The sequence below is a fragment of the Amblyraja radiata genome, chromosome 5 (genome assembly GCF_010909765.2).
Source record: "Amblyraja radiata isolate CabotCenter1 chromosome 5, sAmbRad1.1.pri, whole genome shotgun sequence".
Lineage (NCBI taxonomy): Eukaryota > Metazoa > Chordata > Chondrichthyes > Rajiformes > Rajidae > Amblyraja > Amblyraja radiata.
Window position 1 is genome coordinate 86,508,092 of NC_045960.1, and position 21,780 is coordinate 86,529,871.

Below are 21,780 nucleotides of genomic sequence, written 5' to 3' on the forward strand. Positions count from 1 at the left end.
ATGCAGACCTCTACAGTGAGGCCAAGTACAAGCTGAGAAGAAGAATCAGAGCTGCCAAGGAAAGGTACTCTGAGAAGTTGAGGAGCAAGTTCTCAGCTAGTGACTCTTCTTCCATTTGGAAGGGCTTGCAAGAAATCACCAGCTACAAGAGGAAATCACCAGCTACAGACTGATACCTGGGACCAGACTGATACCTGGGATGTCAGGACTTTCATATGAAGAAAGACTGGATAGACTCGGTTTGTACTCGCTAGAATTTAGAAGATTGAGGGGGGATCTTATAGAAACTTACAAAATTCTTAAGGGGTTGGACAGGCTAGATGCAGGAAGATTGTTCCCGATGTTGGGGAAGTCCAGGACAAGGGGTCACAGTTTAAGGATAAGGGGGAAATCTTTTAGGACCGAGATGAGGAAAACATTTTTCACACAGAGAGTGGTGAATCTCTGGAATTCTCTGCCACAGAAGGTAGTTGAGGCCAGTTCATTGGCTATATTTAAGAGGGAGTTAGATGTGGCCCTTGTGGCTAAAGGGATCAGGGGGTACGGAGAGAAGGCAGGTACAGGATACTGAGTTGGATGATCAGCCATGATCATATTGAATGGCGGTGCAGGCTCGAAGGGCCGAATAACATACTCCTACACCTATTTTCTATGTTTCTATGAAAGCCCCCGCTCTTTGGACAATCGTCAGCTGACCAACAGCTCCTTCCCGTTCACCACTTCACACCTACTTAAGACAGGATTCCAGTATGAAAAGACTGGACCATTTCCCACCCCAACACTTCACACCAACTCACAGCCTGACCTCAGTCTGCAAAGACTGGGCCTTTCACCGCCCTCCAATCGCCACTTCACACCCAATTACCCACACCCTCTGTGCTGCACAACATCACATCCAATATCAACAACAAAAATAGACGAGGTGGAGAGGCTTTTCAGAAGACAAAAAAGCCGGAAATCTCCAGGGCCTGACAATGTTTCCAAACAGCTGGCACCGATCTATACAGACATTTTAGATTAGATTAGATTAGATTCGTTTGTTGTCATTCAGACCTTTCGGACTGAACGAAATTTCGTTTCCCTGCAGTCATACATATAATAAAAAATGACAAAAACACACAATCAACACAAATTTAACATCCACCACAGTGAGTTCACCAAACACCTCCTCACTGTGGTGGAAGGCAAAATCTTAAAGTCTCTGTCTCTTCCCTCTTTGTTCTCCCTCTGCGCCGAGGCGATCCAGACTCCAGATGTTGTCACCCCACCGGGTGATGATAAATCCTGCGGCTCAACCGTGCTCCGCGAACGGGCCGGTTCAAACTCCGCGGGTGGTCGCTGCCGCCGCCACAGCTCCGAGGCCGAGTCGGGTCTCCACTGCCGCCGCCACGGTTCCGGGGCCGTGTCGGGTCTCCGCTGCCGCTGCCACCGCCACAGCTTCGGGGCCGAGTCGGGTCTCCGCTACCGCTGCTGCTGCCGCCGCCGCCACAGCTTCGGGGCCGAGTTGGGTCTCCGCTGCCGCTGCCTCCGCAACAGCTCCGGGGCCGAGTCAGGTCTCCGCTGCCGCTGCCGCCACAGCTTCGGGGACGAGTCGGGTCTCTGCTGCTGCTGCCGCCGCCGCCACAGCTTCGGGGCCGAGTTGGGTCTCCGCTGCCGCTGCCTCCGCTACAGCTCTGGGCCGAGTCGGGTCTCCGCTACTGCTGCCGCCGCCGCCGCCACTGCTCCGGGGTCGAGTCGGGTCTCAGCTGCCGCTGCCTCCGCTACAGCTCCGGGGCCGAGTCGGGTCTCCACTGCCGCTGCCTCCGCCACAGCTTCGGGGCCGAGTCGGGTCTCCGCTGCTGCTGCCGCCGCCACCACAGCTCCGGGGTCGAGTCGGGTCTCAGCTGCCGCTGCCTCCGCTACAGCTCCTGGGCCGAGTCGGGTCTCCGCTGCTGCTGCCGCTGCCACTGCTCCGGGACCGAGTCGGGTCTTTTTAACCAGTCCCCGCAAACCTGTACTGTCCCTGCCTGCTTCAAAGTCTCCACTATTGTCCCTGTACCCAAAAAGGCAAGGATTACTTGTCTTAATGACTACAGGCCTGTCGCACTAACCTCTGTAGTCATGAAGACACTTGAAAGGCTTGTGCTGGCCAAGCTGAAAAATATCACGATCCCCCTGCTGTATCCTATGCAGTTTGCATATCGGGCCAATAGATCTGTGGATGATGCAGTCAACCTGGGCCTGCACTTCATCCTACAGCACCTAGACCATCAGGGGACCTATGCGAGGATCCTGTTTGTTGATTTTAGCTCAGCATTCAACACCTGTGTGCCAGAGCTACTACACTCCAAACTTTCCGGGTTGACTGTGCCTGAACCCCTCTGTCGGTGGACCACCAGCTTCCTGACAGAGAGGAAGCAGCGTGTGAGGCTGGGAAGGCTGCGTACTCTCTCCTCTACTGTACTCTCTCTACACCAACGACTGCACCTCCACAGACACCTCTGTCAAGCTTCTCAAGTTTGCTGGACAACACAACCCTGATTGGACTGATCCAGGTTGGGCCTCTTCCCCCCCCCCCCCCCCTTCCTTCCCCACCCCACCCCCTTCTTCCTTCTCTCCCCCCCCCCCCCCCCCCCCCCCAACCACCTTGCGCTTCTAAAGGACTTACCATACATTGCGGCAGCCGTCTTTTATCTTCCTATTCATCGCGGGTATGAATTTCAGACAGCGTTCCCCCGCTTTCCCTGGCCTCCACCTTTGCTGTGTGTGTGTGTGCGTGATGGGACACAAATCTTTCGGGCAGATTTGCGTAGTCTCATCCACTTCTTTTCCTCAATTCCTTAATTGTCGCTTTGACAGGTCAGATTTTTCAGCTGATATTGCTGGTCACTCAGAGGCTTATTTCTTTCTGTGACTTGGATGAATACAAGAACATAGGTCTAAAAGGGGAAAGGTTGAAGAAGTTGGGTTATTCCTATTTGAGTAAAGGAAGTTAGGGTGAGATTTGAGAATCATGTATGTTTAAATGATGTCAATTCAACTCCAGGTTTCGGTGTCAGAATTTGGTGTGATTGTCAAAAGCTGGCAGTGACTTGAGGAAACATTGCAAATTGAGATCTACGATACCTTGCATAAGATAGTAGTGATAGTTGTAAAATATTTGAATTTATATTGGATGAGTACTTGAGAATATTCGTAGGGCAGAGAGGAAAGGGCTGGTTTAATTTGGTAGCCAAACTAAAAGTAATTGACCAAAAAGCTTCCAGTGGTGTGTGAAGAAGGATCCCATCCTGAAACACCACCTATCCATGTTCTCCACAGATGTTGTCTAACCCGTTGAGTTACTCCAGCGTTGTGTCTTTTTTTTGTAAACCAGCATTGCACTTCATTGTATCAACTTTCAGCTTTGTGTTGGATCATGACTCAGTACTTGGCGAGAATAATGTTGGGTTGATAAAACTGATTATACATGTGCAGCAACGTTAAATCTCCTGGTATTGTTTTCATGAGCATAGTCTTATGTTTGTTGAAAGGGGTAAGATGGTTCAGCCCATCAGCCCATTCCAAGCTAACATATTATAGAGAGAATCCTCTATGTTCCCTTTCTTTCAAGCTATGAAATGGTGGTCATGGTGGCGCAGCAGTAGATTTTCTGCCTTTCAGCGAATGCAGCGCCGGAGACCCGGGTTCGATCCCAACTACAGGCACTGTCTCTACAGAGCTTTCACATTCTCCCCATGATCTGCATGAGTTTTCTCCGAGATCTTCGTTTTCCTCCCACACTCCAAAGACGTACAGGTTTGTAGGTTAATTGGCTTGATAAATGTAAAAATTGTCCCTAGTGGTTGTAGGAAAGTGTTAATGTGCAGGGATCGCTGGTCGGAGCGGACCCGGTGGACCGAAGGGCCTGTTTCCACGCTGTAGTATCTCTATACTAAACTAAAATCATAGCAAATAGATGAACCCTCAGTCTAGAAGGCCCTGGAGTTGATTATCAGACAGCATCAAGTCTACAAGGCCATGGCTCGTGTGGTAATTGAAATATTTCTGTATTAATTGATAATTACGTGAATGCTTGATTTTGGATTCAACCTAGGCTGATTCTACAATATCAGTTTATGAAATCTCTGATTGTAATCTGTCTTTTTCCTCCACATAATGAAATTCGGTTCTCATTGTTGCTTTTCCTTTAGATGTTGTCAACAACCCTGATGCCTAATAACAGTGGTCTTGACTATTTCCCTGTATCTAAGAATTAGTGGGGTGAAGTAATAACGATGGCAGCAAAGGGTGAATGAATCCCTGTCGTCTTCAATTCCAGTTGTATTTTTGGTCATTGTCCAGAGCACCATGCCTTAAATGTTTTAGAGAGGCATACAAGCTACGTATGTAAGAAAAAGCTTTTATATTAACAATAATTTAATTTCAATTTCTCTACAATGATGGTCAGTTATTTTATTGAGTTTACCATGGAGTACTTATTTCATCCAAAGAGGGATCCTCATTATTTTTTAACTCTGACCGAAATTCTTTGCTGCTGTCACTTCGGGACCGATTTTGGGAACTCCAAGCTGCAGGAGTTTCGACCCCGCCCCGTCGTGGGAGTTCGATCGCCGTCTGCGGATGTTTCGACTCCCCCGACCACGGGAGGAAAGGAGGAAGGAAGATAAGACGTTATTGCTTTCTATTACAGTAGGGAATGTGGAGGAGCTGCTGTGGTGGATGTTTATGTCAATTTTTAATGTAGTTGTGTGTCTTGTTACTATTTTGGTATGACTGTATGGTAAACCGTATGTTGCAAAACATACTTGGCTAATAAATTACGATTATGATTATTATTTATTGTCCCCAACCATGAGGTGAAAGTGGGAGGTTGCAAAAATCAATTCCAAATTTGTTTGGAAATGTAATTCAGAAACTACTGGGGGACCCGAAGGAAGTTAACCTTTTTTAATCAATTTATAACCATTGAGTACATTTACTTGTTAATTCAATTTTGCAGTGATAAAAAGGAATGATCAAATAATTGAATTAATCAATAAAAAGCAATAACCTATGGTTTAATAAAATCTAAATAACGTTATGTCATTTTGAATTAATAGGTAGAGACCACTTTGCCTTCTGCCTAGGTTTTCCAATGTGCCTTCTCTTTTGAGGCTTTCATTGCATTTGATCAACTGTTTTTGGTCCATATGGACTGGCCTTTTAGCAATAGACAATAGGTGCAGGAGTAGGCCATTCGGCCCCTTGAGCCAGCACCACTATTCAATGTGATCATGGCTGATAATCCACAATCAGTACCCCGCTCCTGCCTTCTCCCCATATCCCTTGACTCTGCTATCTTTAAGAGCTCTGTCTAGCTCGTTCTTGAAAGCATCCAGAGAACCGGCCTCCACCGACTTCCACAGACTTACCACTCTCTGTGTGAAAAAGTTTTTCCACATCTCTGTTCTAAATAGCTTACCCCTTATTCTTAAACTGTGGCCCCTGGTTCTGGACTCCCCCAACATCGGGAACATGTTTCCTGCCTCTAGCGTGTCCAAACCCTTATAAATCTTTTATGTTTCAATAAGATCCACTCTCATCCTAAATTCCAGAGTATACAAGCCCAGCCACTCCATTCTATCAATATATGACAGTCCCACCATCCAGGGAATTAACCTTGTGAACCTACGCTGCACTCACTCAACATCAAGAACGTTCCTCAAATTGGGAGACCAAAACTGCACACAATACTCCAGGTGTGGTCCTACTAGGCCATGTACAACTGCAGAAGGACCTCTTTGCACCTATACTCAACTCCTCTTGTTATGTAGGCCAACATGCCATTTGCTTTCTTCACAGCCTGCTGTACCTGCATGCTTACTTTCATTGACTGATGAACAAGGACCCCAGATCCCGTTGTACTTCCCCTTTCCTAATTTGAATCCATTTAGATAATAATCTGCCTTCTTGTTTTTACCGCCAAAGTGGATAACCTCACATTTATCCACATTAAACTGCATCTGCCCACTCACCATGATCACATTGGATGGCGGTGCTGGCTCGAAGGGCCGAATGGCCTACTCCTGCACCTATTGACTATTGTCTACATAGACTGTCCTAATCAAGGCCCTTCAAGACTGGCCTCATCAAGGTTTATGATTTGATAAACCAAATCTGTAAAACAGTGATTTATTTCCCCCTAAAGCTTAAGGCCAAATCCAAAAGGCCTAATGAGGGACCATTCTGAGCTAGCTTCTGCCTGTTGGCACCTTCAGTCCTTCCTACCTGCAATAAGAGGATGAGCTGTGGCAGGCTGGATGAAACTGGCATCCTATCTCTGCAGCAACATCAGGATGCTCTGGGAGTACTTGAGAAAGTCTATGTTGTGGGCGATAAGGCCCGTGTACAGACATTCCTCGTTATAACAGACCACAGAGGGGAATGGTCTGTTATTGCCGATCATCTGCTATTACCAAGTAAGGGATTCACTCCAACCACCTAGCAGTCACTCCATGAAACAACGTGTTGTTTTCAAATACAAAGTTATTTTTAACAGCCAAAATTGTATATTTGTTACATACTAAAGGCCGTTTATTACATTGTATCGTTGCACAAGTGTCAATCGACACTTCATCATTCCTCTCGCCTTATGACAACTCTTGGTGATGATCATCGTTCTTGCTAATCTCTTCCAGCCCAGCACCTTGCTTATTTTGTAAAAATAAAGGATTCCCCTCCACCAATTGAACTTCCTCCCTGTCCGATAATCAGTCTACAGCTGAATGCATTGAGCATAAATAATAAAAATATCCACCAATATAATATCATAGAAAATTGACTGCCTCTGAGAACTGAAACTGTAGATTATGTTGGTGATAAGTTGATTAATGGGATTTAAAATCACCCTGTCATTTGCATTGAAAACCGCGCAATGATTGCTCTATCTTGTCGTTTGCTTCTTTAGCGGTCGATGGAACGAACACACATAGCTACTTTTCCACATTTAGCAAGACCAACCACAAACTACTTTGTGCTCTTATTTATATATAAAATAATGGTTTTGGAGACATCCCCTTGGAGGTGAAGAAGGGTGCAGCGAGTGTGGTGTACACTCTGTGTTAGCAAACAATATTGTTCAATTGTACTGTTACTGTCAGATTTGATTTTTCTGTTGCTTCTCATCGAGTGGGACCTGATTTAAAAAGCAGATGAAGGGTCTCAACCCAAAACGTCACCCGTTCCTTCTCTCCAGAGATGCTGCCTGTCCCGCTGAGTTACTCCAGCACTTTGTGTCTATCTTCAGTGATAAAGCTTGTTTCATCCATTTCTTACCCTGTGATATGACGATAAAGCTGATGACTGAAGAGCAACTGAATCTCTAAAAGCAGCTTGCTCTAGAAGAAAAGGTCAAAAGGGCAGCTGAACTTTGGGAAGCCAGTTCTTTGTTGCTTTAAAAGATAGCCCAACAAATTACAGGGCTTTACCCACAGCAGGAGGTGAAGAGCACAGCGGTCGGTCGCAAGCTGCTATGATGTATACGCTGCCTCCACGTTTCCCACACATTCCCAGATGCACATCCACTAACGTTACAATTCTAAATCATCTGTCCAAGTCCCAGATCTCCAGTCTATCACGCTGACTGAATTTCATGTTTCATCTTTAAAACAAAAGATTTGACGAACAATGTTAAGTTGGAGGAACTAGGGGGATGGATATTAAAGGGGAAGAAGAGAATGATTCCATTGGAAACTGAGATTTTGGGAGTAAAAGGTATGATAGAAATAACATCAAGCAAGTTGGAGAAAAGAAGATGCTGAATCAGTTCTAGTTTACCTACCCGTTTTCATAATAATAATAATAATAAATTTTATTTATGGGCGCCTTTCAAGAGTCTCAAGGACCTTACAAAAATTTAGCAGGTAGAGGAAAAACATGTAAGGGGAATGAAATAAATAGTAGAGACATGACTAGTACACAAAGTAAAGACAGAATACAATTCAAAACACAATATGGGGCAATTAATGCACAGATGAAAAGGGAGGGGGACGTGGGGCTAAGGATAGGCAGAGGTGAAGAGATGGGTCTTGAGGCGGGACTGGAAGATGGTGAGGGACACGGAATTGCGGATCAGTTGGGGGAGGGAGTTCCAGAGCCTGGGAGCTGCCCTGGAGAAGGCTCTGTCCCCAAAACTGCAGAGGTTGGACTTGTGGATGGAGAGGAGACCGGCTGATGTGGATCTGAGGGACCGTGAGGGTTGGTAGGGGGAGAGGAGGTCAGTGAGATATGGGGGGGGGGGCCAGATGGTGGAGGGCTTTGTAGGTGAGGATCAGGATTTTGTAGGTGATCCGGTGGGAGATGGGAAGCCAGTGAAGTTGTTTGAGGACTGGAGTGATGTGATGCCAGGATTTGGTGTGGGTGATGAGTCGGGCGGCTGCGTTCTGGACCAGTTGGAGTCAGTTGATGTAGGTGGAGCTGATGCCAAGGAGAAGTGAGTTGCAATAGTCCAGTCGGGAGGAGATGAAGGCATGGATGAGTCTTTCAGCAGCGGGAGGTGTGAGAGAGGGTCTGAGTTTGGCGATGTTGCGGAGATGAAAGAAGGAGGTTTTAATGACATGGCGGATGTGAGGCTCAAGGGAGAGCGTGGAATCAAAGATCACGCCAAGGTTGCGGGCCTTGGGAGATGGGGAGACAGTGGTGCCGTCGATGGTGAGAGTGGGGTTATTGATTTTGCTGAGTGTGGCTTTGGAGCCTATGAGGAGGAATTCTGTCTTATCGCTGTTGAGTTTGAGGAAGTTATGTTGCATCCAGGTTTTTATAGCTGACAAACAGGAGTTGATATGGGAGAGGGGGGGAGGGTTGTGGGGGGATTTGGTGCCGAGGTAGATCTGGGTGTCATCGGCGTAACAGTGGAAGTCCAGGTTGAAGTGGCGGAGTATCTGACCAGGGGGGAGGATGTAGATGATAGAAACATAGAAACATAGAAAATAGGTGCAGGAGTAGGCCATTCGGCCCTTCGAGCCTGCACCGCCATTCAATATGATCATGGCTGATCATCCAACTCAGTATCCCGTACCTGCCTTCTCTCCATACCCCCTGATCCCTTTAGCCACAAGGGCCACATCTAACTCACTCTTAAATGTAGCCAATGAACTGGCCTCAACTACCTTCTGCGGGAGAGAATTCCAGAGATTCACCACTCTCTGTGTGAAAAAAGTTTTCCTCATCTCGGTCCTAAAAGATTTCCCCTTTATCCTTAAACTGTGACCCCTTGTTCTGGACTTCCCCAACATCGGGAACAATCTTCCTGCATCTAGCCTGTCCAACCCCTTAAGAATTTTGTACGTTTCTATAAGATCCCCCCTCAATATTCTAAATTCTAGCGAGTACAAACCGAGTCTATCCAGTCTTTCTTCATATGAAAGTCCTGACATCCCAGGAATCAGTCTGGTGAACCTTCTCTGTACTCCCTCTATGGCAAGAATGTCCAATTCTGATGAAGAGGAGGGGGCCGAGTACGGAGCCTTGGGGAACGCCTTGAATGACTGTGGCTGTAGCAGAGGTGTGGTTGTGGAGAGAGATGAAGTGGGATCTGTTGGAAAGGTAGGAGCGGAGCCAGCTGAGTGCAGAGCCTTCAATGCCGAGGTCTTTGAGTCTGGTGAGCAGGATGTTATGGTTCACTGTATCGAAGGCTGCGCTCAGGTCGAGGAGGATGAGGATGTTGAGGGAACCAGTGTCAGCAGAGGTGAGGAAGTCGTTGAGGACTTTGAGGAGAGCAGTTTCTGTGCTATGGAGGGGGCGAAAGCCAGATTGGAGGGGTTCAAGTAGGTTATACGCAAGGAGGTGGGAATGAAGTTGCGACGCAACTATACGCTCCAGGGTTTTTGAAAGAAAGGGGAGGTTTGAGATTGGGCGGTAGTTAATGAGAGAGGAGGGATCAAGACCAGGTTTCTTTAAGATTGGTGTAACAGCAGCAGTTTTGAAAGCGGATGCTGAATCAGTTCTAGTTTACCTACCCGTTTTCATCCCAGATGTATTAAAGATGTTATTAATCCTAATCATTCATTCTCACAATCACAATTCAGCCACTCCCTGTCAAGTAAAGTCAAGTTTATTTGCCACATACTCGTACGAGATGTGCAGTGAAATGAAAAGTGGCAATGCTTGCGGATTGTGCAAAAAAACCCTACAAAACAGAATAGAACAGAATCAGTAATCACATATTTGAAAGGAAATTTTAAATTGCAGCTGGATTGAGAATCAGGTCAGTTCAGCAATGCCTGGGCTTGCAACGTCGATGGATTTGCACACTTTACAGCTATTAGGTTTAGTGAAGTGTAGTGGGCAGGTTTTGCCATGATCCGAGGGGTTTAATAAAAGTGAGAAACACTAATTTAGCAACAGGATGATTGCGAGGGCTTTCCGTCCGCTTCAGATATAAAAGCGTTGCCTGGCTTCTGTTTTTGCAGTTTCGGGCGCTGTTGGAGCGAGAACGAGGGAGGTGGTGAAGAGCAACTCCCAGCCTAGATGCTGACACGGATCAAAGTTTTTTTATTGTCAATTGTGCAAACGCATAGTGAAATTATTTTCTTACAAATACTCCAGTTGAATAATGCCGTACCTGAGCACATCCCCAATTAGCAAGTGTGCAAAAATAGTCTACTGATCCCGTATGCAAGAAACGCCATGCTTTGGCACCATTTTCCAAGTACAGTCTGCGCTCTAGTTGCTAGGAGTGGTGCCTGTCCCCAGGCTGTTGCAGGCCTCCAGCCATCACCTTCCATGGACACATGTGTCGACCTGTGAACCAACATCCTTTCTTTGCCCATCCACCTTTGCTTCCCGGCGATGCCTCATGCAGCTGACCTTGAAGGGAAAGAGGCCAGATCCCAGTAGCTCTCCTCCACTACCGGCCTCACTCCTTGTCGGTCGTACCCATGGTCATCACCAGTTCCAGCTCCTCCCAGTCTGGTCCTCAGGTGGTGAGCAGGCAAGGCCGGATTTACCTATAAACTAGACAAGCTTAAGCTTAGGGCCTCGAGGTCTAGGGGGGCCTCGCAGAGCCGGATTTACCACTAGGCATCGTAGGCTGAAGCCTAGGGCCTCGAAATCTAGGGGGCCTCCGACCAAAGGCAGGACACCTGCCGTTCAACTCTGGGTGGGCCCCCCTCTCTATCTCTCTCTCTCCATCTCCCCCCGCCATCCGTATCCGGGCCGCCGGGCTCCGCTCTCCGCTCGCTCCTCATCCGCCGGCACGGCAGGCTGCCTTGCACATGCGCATTGCTGTGGCCTGCACGTCCTCCCCCTGCACATGCGCACAACCATGGCCAGCACATCATCGGCCGCCCTGCGCATGCGCACTGCAACGGCAACTGGTCGGCGCTGGGCACTTTCTCCCTCGCTTTGAATTGTGGGAGATTTGGACGCCATGGCTGTCCGGTCGCTGGCTCGCCGCCAGCGCTGAAAACCAACGCGGAGGGGAGGGGGCCTCACAAGTGGAACAGCTTAGGGCCTCTCTTCATCTAAATCCGGCCCTGTGAGCAGGGGCCAGCTCAGCATGGTCCCCCTTCCAGACCATGCTCTACCTGGTCCCACAAGCAGCGGCCGGCCCCGCGGTTTCCTCCTGCAGGCTGCGGTCCCCCAGGTCTTGCGTTCGGCCGAGCAAGGAGTGCAGCCCTCTGGAGGTTCTGCCGTGTGCAACTTCTTCCATAAGATGCACCAGTGAGCCCTTCTTCACTGCACTGTGTTGATGCGACTCACTTTGTTACCCCTGACCAACAACGTTTTCTCAGACCACCAATAGGGCGAGCTCTATCACCGTGGGATCCCTCCCCTCTCACCACCTGCCTTCATTTTCTGTCGGCCGTCGTTTTGTCCATTCCAGCTCTTCCCCCCCCTTTACCATTGCCCCCTCTACACCAGGGGAGAGAGAGAGAGGAGGAGGAGGGAGCAGCAGAGTGGACAAAGTGACAGCTGGTGAGAGGGGAAGGAGCCAACGGTGACAGCGCTCGTCCTGTCGGTGGCGGCGACCTGAAGAAAGCGGCATCAGCCAGGGGCTGCAACGTGACCCGCAACATCAACAGCAGCATCAACTAGATGGTGTGGCATCTGGGGAAGAAAGGCTTGGTGGTACAGACCAACACCATCAGCGCCTAGCTTTAAGATGAAATAACACACAGTGCTGGAGTAACTCAGCATTTCAGGAGAACTGATGCAGTCTGGAGAAGGGTCCCGACCTGAAACGTCACCTGTCTATGTTCTCCTGAGGCTGCCAGACCCGGGTTACTCCAGCACTTTATGCTGTTTCATGTATCTGCCTTTCTTTGTTTCTACAGTTTTAAGGTGATTTTGACGTGTAAAATGTTACTTACGCAAGGGTTTATGGAATGTGATTCTTGCGGAAGTTGGGGAGTGCCTGTATTCAATGAATTTACAGAACAACCAGTTCAAAGACATGAACTTTAAACAATTCTGTTTTGTTAACAGATCACAAAGGGTGCTATATCAGCTCACTGCCATAGTTTAGCTTGTTTAAATTGTTATTTTTGTTCCTTCCTGTTTAAAATGTTTTAATAATTTATAATCAAATTTTTTTCATCTCTGCTAATATGACTTGCATATTATAACGTTATATCAGTCTGATGTGGTAAATAACTGCAAGTAAGTTTTACTAATCCAGTGTGGGATTTTACTCCCTCTCCTGTACTAGTATTTATAAAAGCACCAGTGAAAGCCATCTTACCACCGCTCTTTGTTTTACGTATTTAGGTTTTAAATCTGATGCATGCAGTTGGCCCTCCTTTCATCAGATTTATGATGATCATGATATTGGATTGGACTGAAAATGTTTTTCCCCAAAATATTATGTTCGTTGATTGACCTGATAATAAGTACTAAATTGCTAGAATAGATGACTGGAGTATGAGTGAAATACTTGGGTAAAAGGCTGGTAAATGTTGCCTTTAATTAGATTAATATATGGATTGTGATATAGATTGCAATATAAATTAATTAAATCAGATTGTGAGCTAGATATATGAATTAATTTGGATGTCCGTACACAGACCTTAAGTTACAGGCAAGAGGTAGGAAGGCAAATGGCTTGTTAGTCTTTTACATTGGTGGGGGCAAGTGATGTCGATAGTTACAATTTAAGAACTAAATGGCTTTGGTTCAAATGGATATGGAGTTGGTGTATAGCTTTGATCGCATTTATTCTTGCCTTCAAATGGATGTATTGAAGGTTGACATCAACTAGGGGGCAACTCCCACAGTATTTTGGGAGACTCGTATCTTACCTGGATCCTTCTGCTTACCATTGAACGTTGACACTCTCCACGGCTATAGTCATAGAGAGATGAAACTCTGTGGCAAGATCTTCAACCATGCTCTTCTGCCTAGAGTTCAATGTCAAGCTGACTCTCAACTGTCTTGCCACAGAATGCATCCAAGTGTGCACACCAGATCTTTTCCTTCCCTCCCAGTCTGCTGCTTGCTACTGTATCAGGGAGCTAACCATGACACTGAATTTACAGTGTAATTATTTTATTTGCACTCATCTCAATGAGGAATAGCTGGCATCTTGGGCACTGAGATTTCCCAGCATTGCTGGCATCCAGTGAATGTATGCAGTCAATCTCTGCATCTGCTTCACCAGACCTGTTTTATGAATGGGGGTTTGCAGAATTTATGTATCTGGGGAATGTTATGCTTCTGGGGAGCAGGCATGATTTCTTTGTCGTAAAGGAGGGAATTCACACTGCTGGATGTTTTCAAGTTCTGGCATTGCCCAGACTGGTAGTTTTTCAGCATCCAAGGGCCAATCTTTATTCCCTGCCTCCTTGCACCATGGCACTCCAACCACAGCAGTTGACCATACAAGCAGTGGGATATAGTGCCAAATGCCATTGGTTTCCTAAGGGTGAGATGACGTTGATCTTATCAGTTCGGGGCAGTAGACTTCTTTGTTCTTGCTGCACAGTCTATATAACTAGAGCTCTGTGATCAACAGCCTTCAGGAGGAGGATGGCTCAGTAACATCCTTGCTGACGGACATGCTGAGGATCTGCAAATCCTTTTATACGGATTTGTATGACAGAATGGCCACAGACTGCACCACCTCCCAGAACTTCCTGTCCTCTATCACGGAGGTCTTGGGGAACAGCAAGTGGGAGACCAACCACTGACCCTAGAGGAGCTGGCTGACTCCATCCGTTCCTTTGACTCGAGTAAAACTCCCGGAAGCAATGGCTTACCGGCCGAGTTGTATTCGGCTCTGTGGGATTGGGTCGGCCCGTACCTGCTGGAAGTGTACAACGACATGCTTCTAGCTGGCAGCATGTCAGGCTAGATGAGGAAGGGCTGCATCACCCTAATCTACGAGCAGAAGGGGGAGATGAATGACATAAAGAATTGGAGACCCATCACATTGTTGAATGTTGATTACACAATCCTGTCTAAGGCCATCGCCAACCGGTTCAAGTCCGTTCTGTGACGGGTGATCCACCCGGACCAAACCTGTGCTGTACCTGGCAGGAAGGCATGGGACAAGAACTGGCTGCACCAGGCGGAGCGTAGATCCAAGGCACGTAGGCACCAAGTGTCACTACCTACTGAGCTTCTACCTGTCCCCGGTGATTCGAAGGATGGGCCTGGCGCAGATACCACACAATGTGCCAGTCAGCTGGACATTGCCGCACCATCTGTCGTTCGTGGAAAGGTTCTTCCGGAACAACACCTTTGACCACAAGTCCATCGGGCAGTGGTCAGCACGGAACGTCCTGCAGGCACTGCAGGGAAATGGCTCCATGGATCCTGTGACGTGGTTCCCAGAGCAGACTGCCCAGCTTGTCTGGCAAAATGCCTCATCGCCAGAACTCACCAACAAGCACCAAGACCTGGCTCGGCTGGCGGTGAGGGGAGCCCTCCCAGTCAGATCCTTCCTGCACCGTCGGAACCTCACTACATAGACTGCCTTTGAGACGGCTGCTATGGGGAGGAGATGGTTGCCCACTTCTTTGCAGAGTGTGGATTTGCAAAAAAAAGTCTGGAGAGGTCTGCAAGGGTCCCTGTCACGATTAGTTTGAACAGCTCCGTCACAGAGAACTCTTTGATTTACGGACTGTTCCCAGGGATGCATTCAGAGACTGACATTGAGTGCTGCTGGAAGGTCATCAACTCAGTGAAAGACGCTCTTTGGTCTGCCCGAGGTTTGTTGACCTCCCAGCCGAACGGGATGTCCGTCGGGGAATGTTGCTGACTGGCCCGCTGCAGACTGCAGGAGTACGTGCTGAGGGACGCAATGAAGATGATGCAGCCAACGCCAAGGCTCTATGGGGGTGGACCACAATCTAGGTTCCTTCCACTGCTGGATATGGGGGCAGGGTGTGGTGGAGATGCCCCTCAAAATAAGGGAAGGGATTCCACACCAGTAGGCCACATGAGTGGCAATGGTGGGGGAGAAATTTGAGCAGTGTGAATGTCTGAGCAGTGTATTGAATGTTTGTATAGCCTCTGAAAATGTTGGATTAATTTTTTGTATGGTTCATGTATTGTATATATTTATTACTTGAATAAAGTCTATTTTGAAATTAAAAAAGAGCAGCAAGGAATTACGAGTCTTAGGGAACAAGGAAGAACCAATGTATAGGCTACTGGAAAGGGACTGGCATTGGTATTGTGAGTTATAAGGACATGCCTCATCAAGAGGCAGTTTTTGCAAGGAGCTATAAAATAAAATTCCCTTTTGCAAATTCTGCAAACTGCAACTGAAACCAACATTTAAATGGTTTGCAGAGCCCAAATGATGTATGAATTCCTCTTGCTTGCAGTTTTGTAGTCCAACTGTACTGACTGTAACATATGAATATAACGTCTGACTAGAACGTCTGAAGAAGGGTCTCGACCCGAAACGTCATCCTTTCCTTCTGTCCAGAGATCTGCCTGTCCCACTGAGTTTTTGTGTCTATCTTCGGTTTAAACTAGCATCTGCAGTTCCTTCTTACACATAACATGTGAATTATTCCCTGCTCAAGTTGCTTTAATGCCTTGCTTCATTTCTGTATTTTTGGATAAGCGGAATCTCTAATTTGAATTTAGACATGCATAAAACATATTTATGTTTGAGATCTTGAATTTTCTGCGAGGATCTTGACTTTTATTCCATGCAATTTTAAGCAGCATGCAGGTCACCTTGCCATATCTCATGATATCATGATAATTAATTCAGTGTTATTCCATTGCACGAGGATTTTCATTTCCAGGCAGACCCCTCTAATGATGGATCTGTTGCGTCTCCTGCTGCATAGGACTACCTTCCAGGCAAGTGTCTCGTTGACCAGGCCTATCAAGCTTCCTTCATTGATTTGGAAGTGGTTCCCCTCTTTCCTGCTACCTTCATTTCACAAGTTATAGGAGTTGAATTAGGCCATTCAGCCCATCGAGTCTACTCCGCCAATCCATCATGGCCCAGTGCTGTCAAATGCTCATTGTATGCTAACCCACTCATTCCTGGAATCTTTCTTGTAAACTGTGGGAAACTTCCTAATTTCCTCAATGGCGAGTGATATGCTTGTTGTTATCGTGAACATTTTGAGCATCTTTAAGGGACAGTTACGTGATTGCACCCCAGCAGTATTGGGAGATGAGCAATAGGGTGAAGCCTCATGGGCAATTGCTTAGTTTCTGGGTGCAAACCACTTTAGTATAATTTCAAATTGGATTTGTGTTGGTGGAGGAATAGAAACGGGAACCAGATTGGTTGATAGTGTTCAAACCCAGCCTAGTTTTAGTGCTACAAAAATGGGTGCTACCAATCCTTTAGTCATTTTCCCACAGCTTCAGAACAGAGGGTGATGATCATATGATAGACAAATTGAGAATGGTAGAAATATATTCATTCCTAGCACTTATGAATCTTTAGAATTCTACTTCTTCATTATCTTCATTAAACTCAGCAATTTTTGGGCACTTGAGAACTCACAGGACTAGGCAATAAAGGTGAGGACATTGAGTTGATGTAAAAGGCCATCCTTAATCTTATTGAATGATGGTGCAAACTCAGAGCCATCATTTAAAGTCTTTATCCAGTTGTTTAATTACCATAACAGATTGGAAGTCACTGTCTTAAGTTTTGATTTCAGATCACTTTGAAGCTTGCTGTTTTTGTATAAATTTCCACACGTGTTTAAATGGCTATTAATATATAATCTTTGCGTACCCAACAACAGACAGCATCTGCTTAGATGACCAGAATGCCTGTTCAGTGCTTTGGGTGGCTAGTCACTAATACTACTGATTATTTCTTGTTTCAGCTATTTGTACAAGAATGAAATCCAATCACTTGACAGGCAAGCATTTAAGGGACTTGTCTCTCTAGAACAACTGTAAGTGCCTTTGCTATTCGTGTTCCTTGGCTGTTTTATTATATTTCTAGTACTTGATGCTTGGCTTTTTCTCAGTTTGGCAGTAAAGTTTCTTTGGCTAGTCGTCTGGTCAGTGCTTGCATGCTTTGCATGTCATAAATGTACAATTCAGAACTGAAAGTAAAATGGGACATGTGGCTGAAGATAGGTTTGGACAACCAGTACTTTTCGATTGAGTGTGTTCAGCAGTACACATTTTACTTCATCTTGATGTACTTGCTGATGAGAAAATATTATCATGCATTGTTAAATGCCTAGTCCTTGTCATAAATAAGATTCTCAGTTGACATCATGTGTTGAAATACACTTTGCATTAGTAACTATTAAAGAAGAAACCAACTTTATATTTTGCAAGCAAGCCTACTAAAATGTTAACAGTTTCAACCAGTCACATTAGATTTTTTGCATATACGCTATACCAGGCAGCGTTTATTGGGTTTCTCATGCAATCCCTTATTTATTCTACATGGCTGTTGGCATTTTGTTTCTATAAATAACCAAAATAAACTGCACTGTATTCTGAGAAATTGAATGAGTCAAGTAACTAAATCATTGTACAATTATTTATTTTTTTGTCTCCCCTTGTAACTTGGTAAAATTGAGGCAAAAGCTTGATATTAATGCATGAGATCTATTTTTAATTTAAATATATTTTTATCTGTTTCTTGATGACAATAAGTAATATGTGTATAGCTTTTTTCTTTTATTTTTGTTTCTTTGTTTAAAAATGTATGTTCACAATTTAACCTAAAGCTCTTCTCAAATGTCTCAAGTGTAACAGTTAAATAATTTGATTATTCTTAAAGAACTAAGTTTGAGAAATACCTATGCTAATCAGGTCCAAACACTGCTACCATACTTCATCTAAACCAGGTTAGCAGTTCAGAGTCATTGACTAAAGAAGTATAGATTCTTAACACTTAATTAATTTGTTTGGAACTGGAACATTTTCTCAGGTGAGTTCCAATATACTTTTACTAAATTTATGTTGTAAATCTTCTTGAATACTGAAAGTTATCGGGGTTGATTTTTGAAGGTTTTAAGATTTTTCTGTATAGATTTATGCTACAATTATCGTGAACAATTGAAAGAAGTAGAACATAGAGCTTAAAACAGTACAATATAAGAATAGGCCCTTTGGCCTACAATATCCATGCCGAACATAATGACAAGATAAACTAAGCTCCTCGGGCAAAATATGATCCATATCTTTCCATTTCCTGCATATCCATGTGTCTATCTAAAAGCCTCTTAAATGCCACTATCTTATCTGCGGCATCCACCACCCTTGGCAGCGAGTATCAGGCATCCACCACTTGCTTTGTGTAGCAATGTTACAAAATTTTGAGATTTTAAAAATCAAGTCTGCAATTTATCCCATCAGATAAAGCATAAAAATAAGTTTAATTTGACACCTAATTCACTTTCATATCTCAAGTATTTAAAAAGTTATGGCCATTTTCATACTGGGAAATGAGCATCTTGTTCCCTATTGATTTTCTATGGACATAACAAAAAAGCTGTGATCGTGAACAGTCAAAAGCCCATAACTTTCTTAAAAATTAAGAAAATGAATGAAATTTTCAGTTATCATAGATTGAAGCATTCTGAAACAAATATAAAATAATCTTACTTGGATGACCTGAAATTAAAGCATATAATTAGTTAGTTACCTAATTGTAGCTAATTTCAGACTTCAATTACTAGATCTAAACATCTATCCATTTCTTAATAAATGATTAACATTTTTAAATAGCCTAAATATCCAAATAATATTCACAAATAATTCACAATAAAACATGATTTTAAAATCTCATTTACATTAATTTATAGACCAAATGGAAGGAATTTAGTGTTCAATTGCTGTAAATAAATGCCCATTTAAATCAGCTTTCTAGTGGGATCCTGTGAACGCGCTGGTTTAGAACGTTCACATTGCGGTAGATTTGTGCCCCAAATGCCGAGAAAAATACTGCGGGATATAATGGGCCCAAAATGAGCTACTCGCAATATTAAACTTTGTATAAAGGGATCTTTAGAAGCCCTTTTTAATGTAAAAATATACAGCATACCTTCTGCTATTTGCTTTATGAGACCCTGCGGTTGCTGGCGGTCGCGGATTTAGAGATTGATTTTTAAACTACTATAACTATTATACGAGGCCTTTAAAACTAATAATAGCTTTTGCGACGGGGTCTTTCAGCGATTTTTCGTTAATAATTAACTAGGCTGAACATCTTCGATTTGAACAGCCTAGAGAAAATCGCGTTTTAAACCCGCCCCCCTCTAAACGGCGCCAAAATCGCGCACACCCGCAGCGACAGATTTTCAGCGACGCTTCAGGTAGGCTTTGCAACATACCTACTTTGTGTAAACACAAAAATACCCCATATCTCTTTTTAAACTTTGTTCCTCTCGCCTTAAAGCTTTGCCCTTTAGTCTTGGCATTTGGGTGGGGGAAGAGAGAGAAGGTCCTCTCATGATTTTATGTACTTCTATATCAGATCTCCCTGAACTTTGGGAATTCCAGACAAAACAATCCATGTTTGTCCACCCTTTCTATTTGACTAATACCACCAGGGGTGCTGGGGCAATGGCTGCCCTGCCCGGCAGTCTGTTCGTTTTTTCATTATTTTTGTTATTTTTTAGTGTGTTCAAGTTTGTTTTAATGTTCTTCGATTTGTTTTATGGGGGGGGGGAGGGGATCGGGGTAAACTTTTTTTCAAGTTCTTTCCTTGCCGGAAATGTGATTATTTTTCGTATCACATTCTCCGGGCGCTCTGCGGCCTTCCATCGATGGAGCTGGAAGCCTCCACGGACTGATTTTGAGCCCTATCGCGGGGCGCGGACTTAACATCGGAGCTGATCCCTTGCCTGGGATCGCTCCATCCGCGGACTTACCATCAAATGCTCACAGTCTTCGGGAGAGGCTAGTCGGGAAGCTCCAACGTCGCGGAAGGTTCGACCAGCCCCGATGCGAGGTTCGATCGTCCAGCGCGGGGGAGCTAACATCCCCACGATGCGGAGGGACCGAACGCCGCCGGCTACGGGAGTCAAGATCGTGCCGTTAACGGGGGGCTCGAGGCCCACGACCGAGGAAGAACTAAGGGAAGGGATTTGAACTTTATTTCGCCTTCCATCACAGTGAGGAATGTGTAGGAGTCATTGTGGTGGATGTTCATGTTAAAATGTGTTTTTTCAGAATCTGTTGCTTTTAATTGGATGACTGACCTGGCCAATGAAATTCCTCATCTGTTGCAAAACATACTTGGCGATTCTGTGTGATTCTGATTCTGATTGTAATTCTGTAGTACTATATACTCTATTCAAGGCAGCATTCTGGTGAACCATCTGTGCACCCACTCCAAAGCCACCACATCCTTCCTGTAATGGAGTAACCAGAACTGTACACAATACTTCAATTGGGACATAACCAAAGTCCTAAAATGTCACTTCCTGACTCTTATACTCAATGGAGGACAAACGTCCCATATGGCTTCTTTACCACTCTTATCTACTCTCGTGTTGCCATGTTGCCACTTTCAGGGAGCTATCGGCGTGGATCCCAATATCCATCTGTACATCAATGCTGTTAAGGGTCTTGCCATTAATTGTACATTTTCCCCTTGCATTCGACCTCCCAATGTGCAGCGCCTCGCGGTTGGTTACATTAAATTCCATCTGCCATTTCTCCTCCCATTTCAGTCGTTGATCTATATTCTGCTATATATTTTGGCAGCCCTCCTCACAGTCCGCAACTGCTCCAATTTTTGTGTTGTCGGTAAACCTACTAACCAACCCATCTACATTTTGTCCAAATTGTTTATATATATATATATATATATATATATATATATATATATATATATATATATATATATATATATATATATCACAAATAACAGAGGTCCCAGCACAGATTCCTGGAGAACTCCAGTGGTCGCAGACCTCCAGCCAGAATAAACCTGTTTAAGAAGGAACTGCAGATGCTGGAAAATGGAAGGTACACAAAAATGCTGGAGAAACTCAGTGGGTGCAGCAGCATCTATGGAGCAAAGGAGATAGGCAACGTTTAGGGCCAAAACCCTTCTTCAGACTGAAGAAGGGTTTCGGCCCGAAACATTGCCTATCTCCTTCGCTCCATAAATGCTGCTGCACCCGCTGAGTTTCTCCAGCATTTTTGAGCACCTCAGAATAACAACCTTATGATAAGCCAGTTCTGAATCCAAGCAACCAATCCACCATGGATCCCATAAATCTTAATCTTTGGGATCATCCTTCGATGAAGCACTTTATCAAATGCCTTGCTAATATCAATGTAGGCGATATCCACAGCCCCACCCTCATGGACTACCTTAGCCACTTCCTCAAAAAAATCAATTAACTTCATAAGACA

The 21,780-nt window shown here is 45.1% G+C and overlaps 1 protein-coding gene across 2 annotated transcripts in view; it reads left to right on the forward strand.

Annotated features, from left to right (window-relative positions):
• pxdn (peroxidasin) overlaps nucleotides 1–21,780 on the forward strand; it is a 220,355-nt gene that overhangs the window by 91,755 nt on the left and 106,820 nt on the right. The window contains exon 4 of one of the 2 annotated variants that reach the window (XM_033021677.1): nucleotides 17,274–17,345. The exons of the other annotated variant lie outside the window; for it this stretch is intronic. Coding sequence (XP_032877568.1) covers nucleotides 17,274–17,345 — 72 coding nt within the window. The remainder of the gene's footprint in view (nucleotides 1–17,273; nucleotides 17,346–21,780) is intronic. 2 annotated transcript variants of the gene reach the window in all.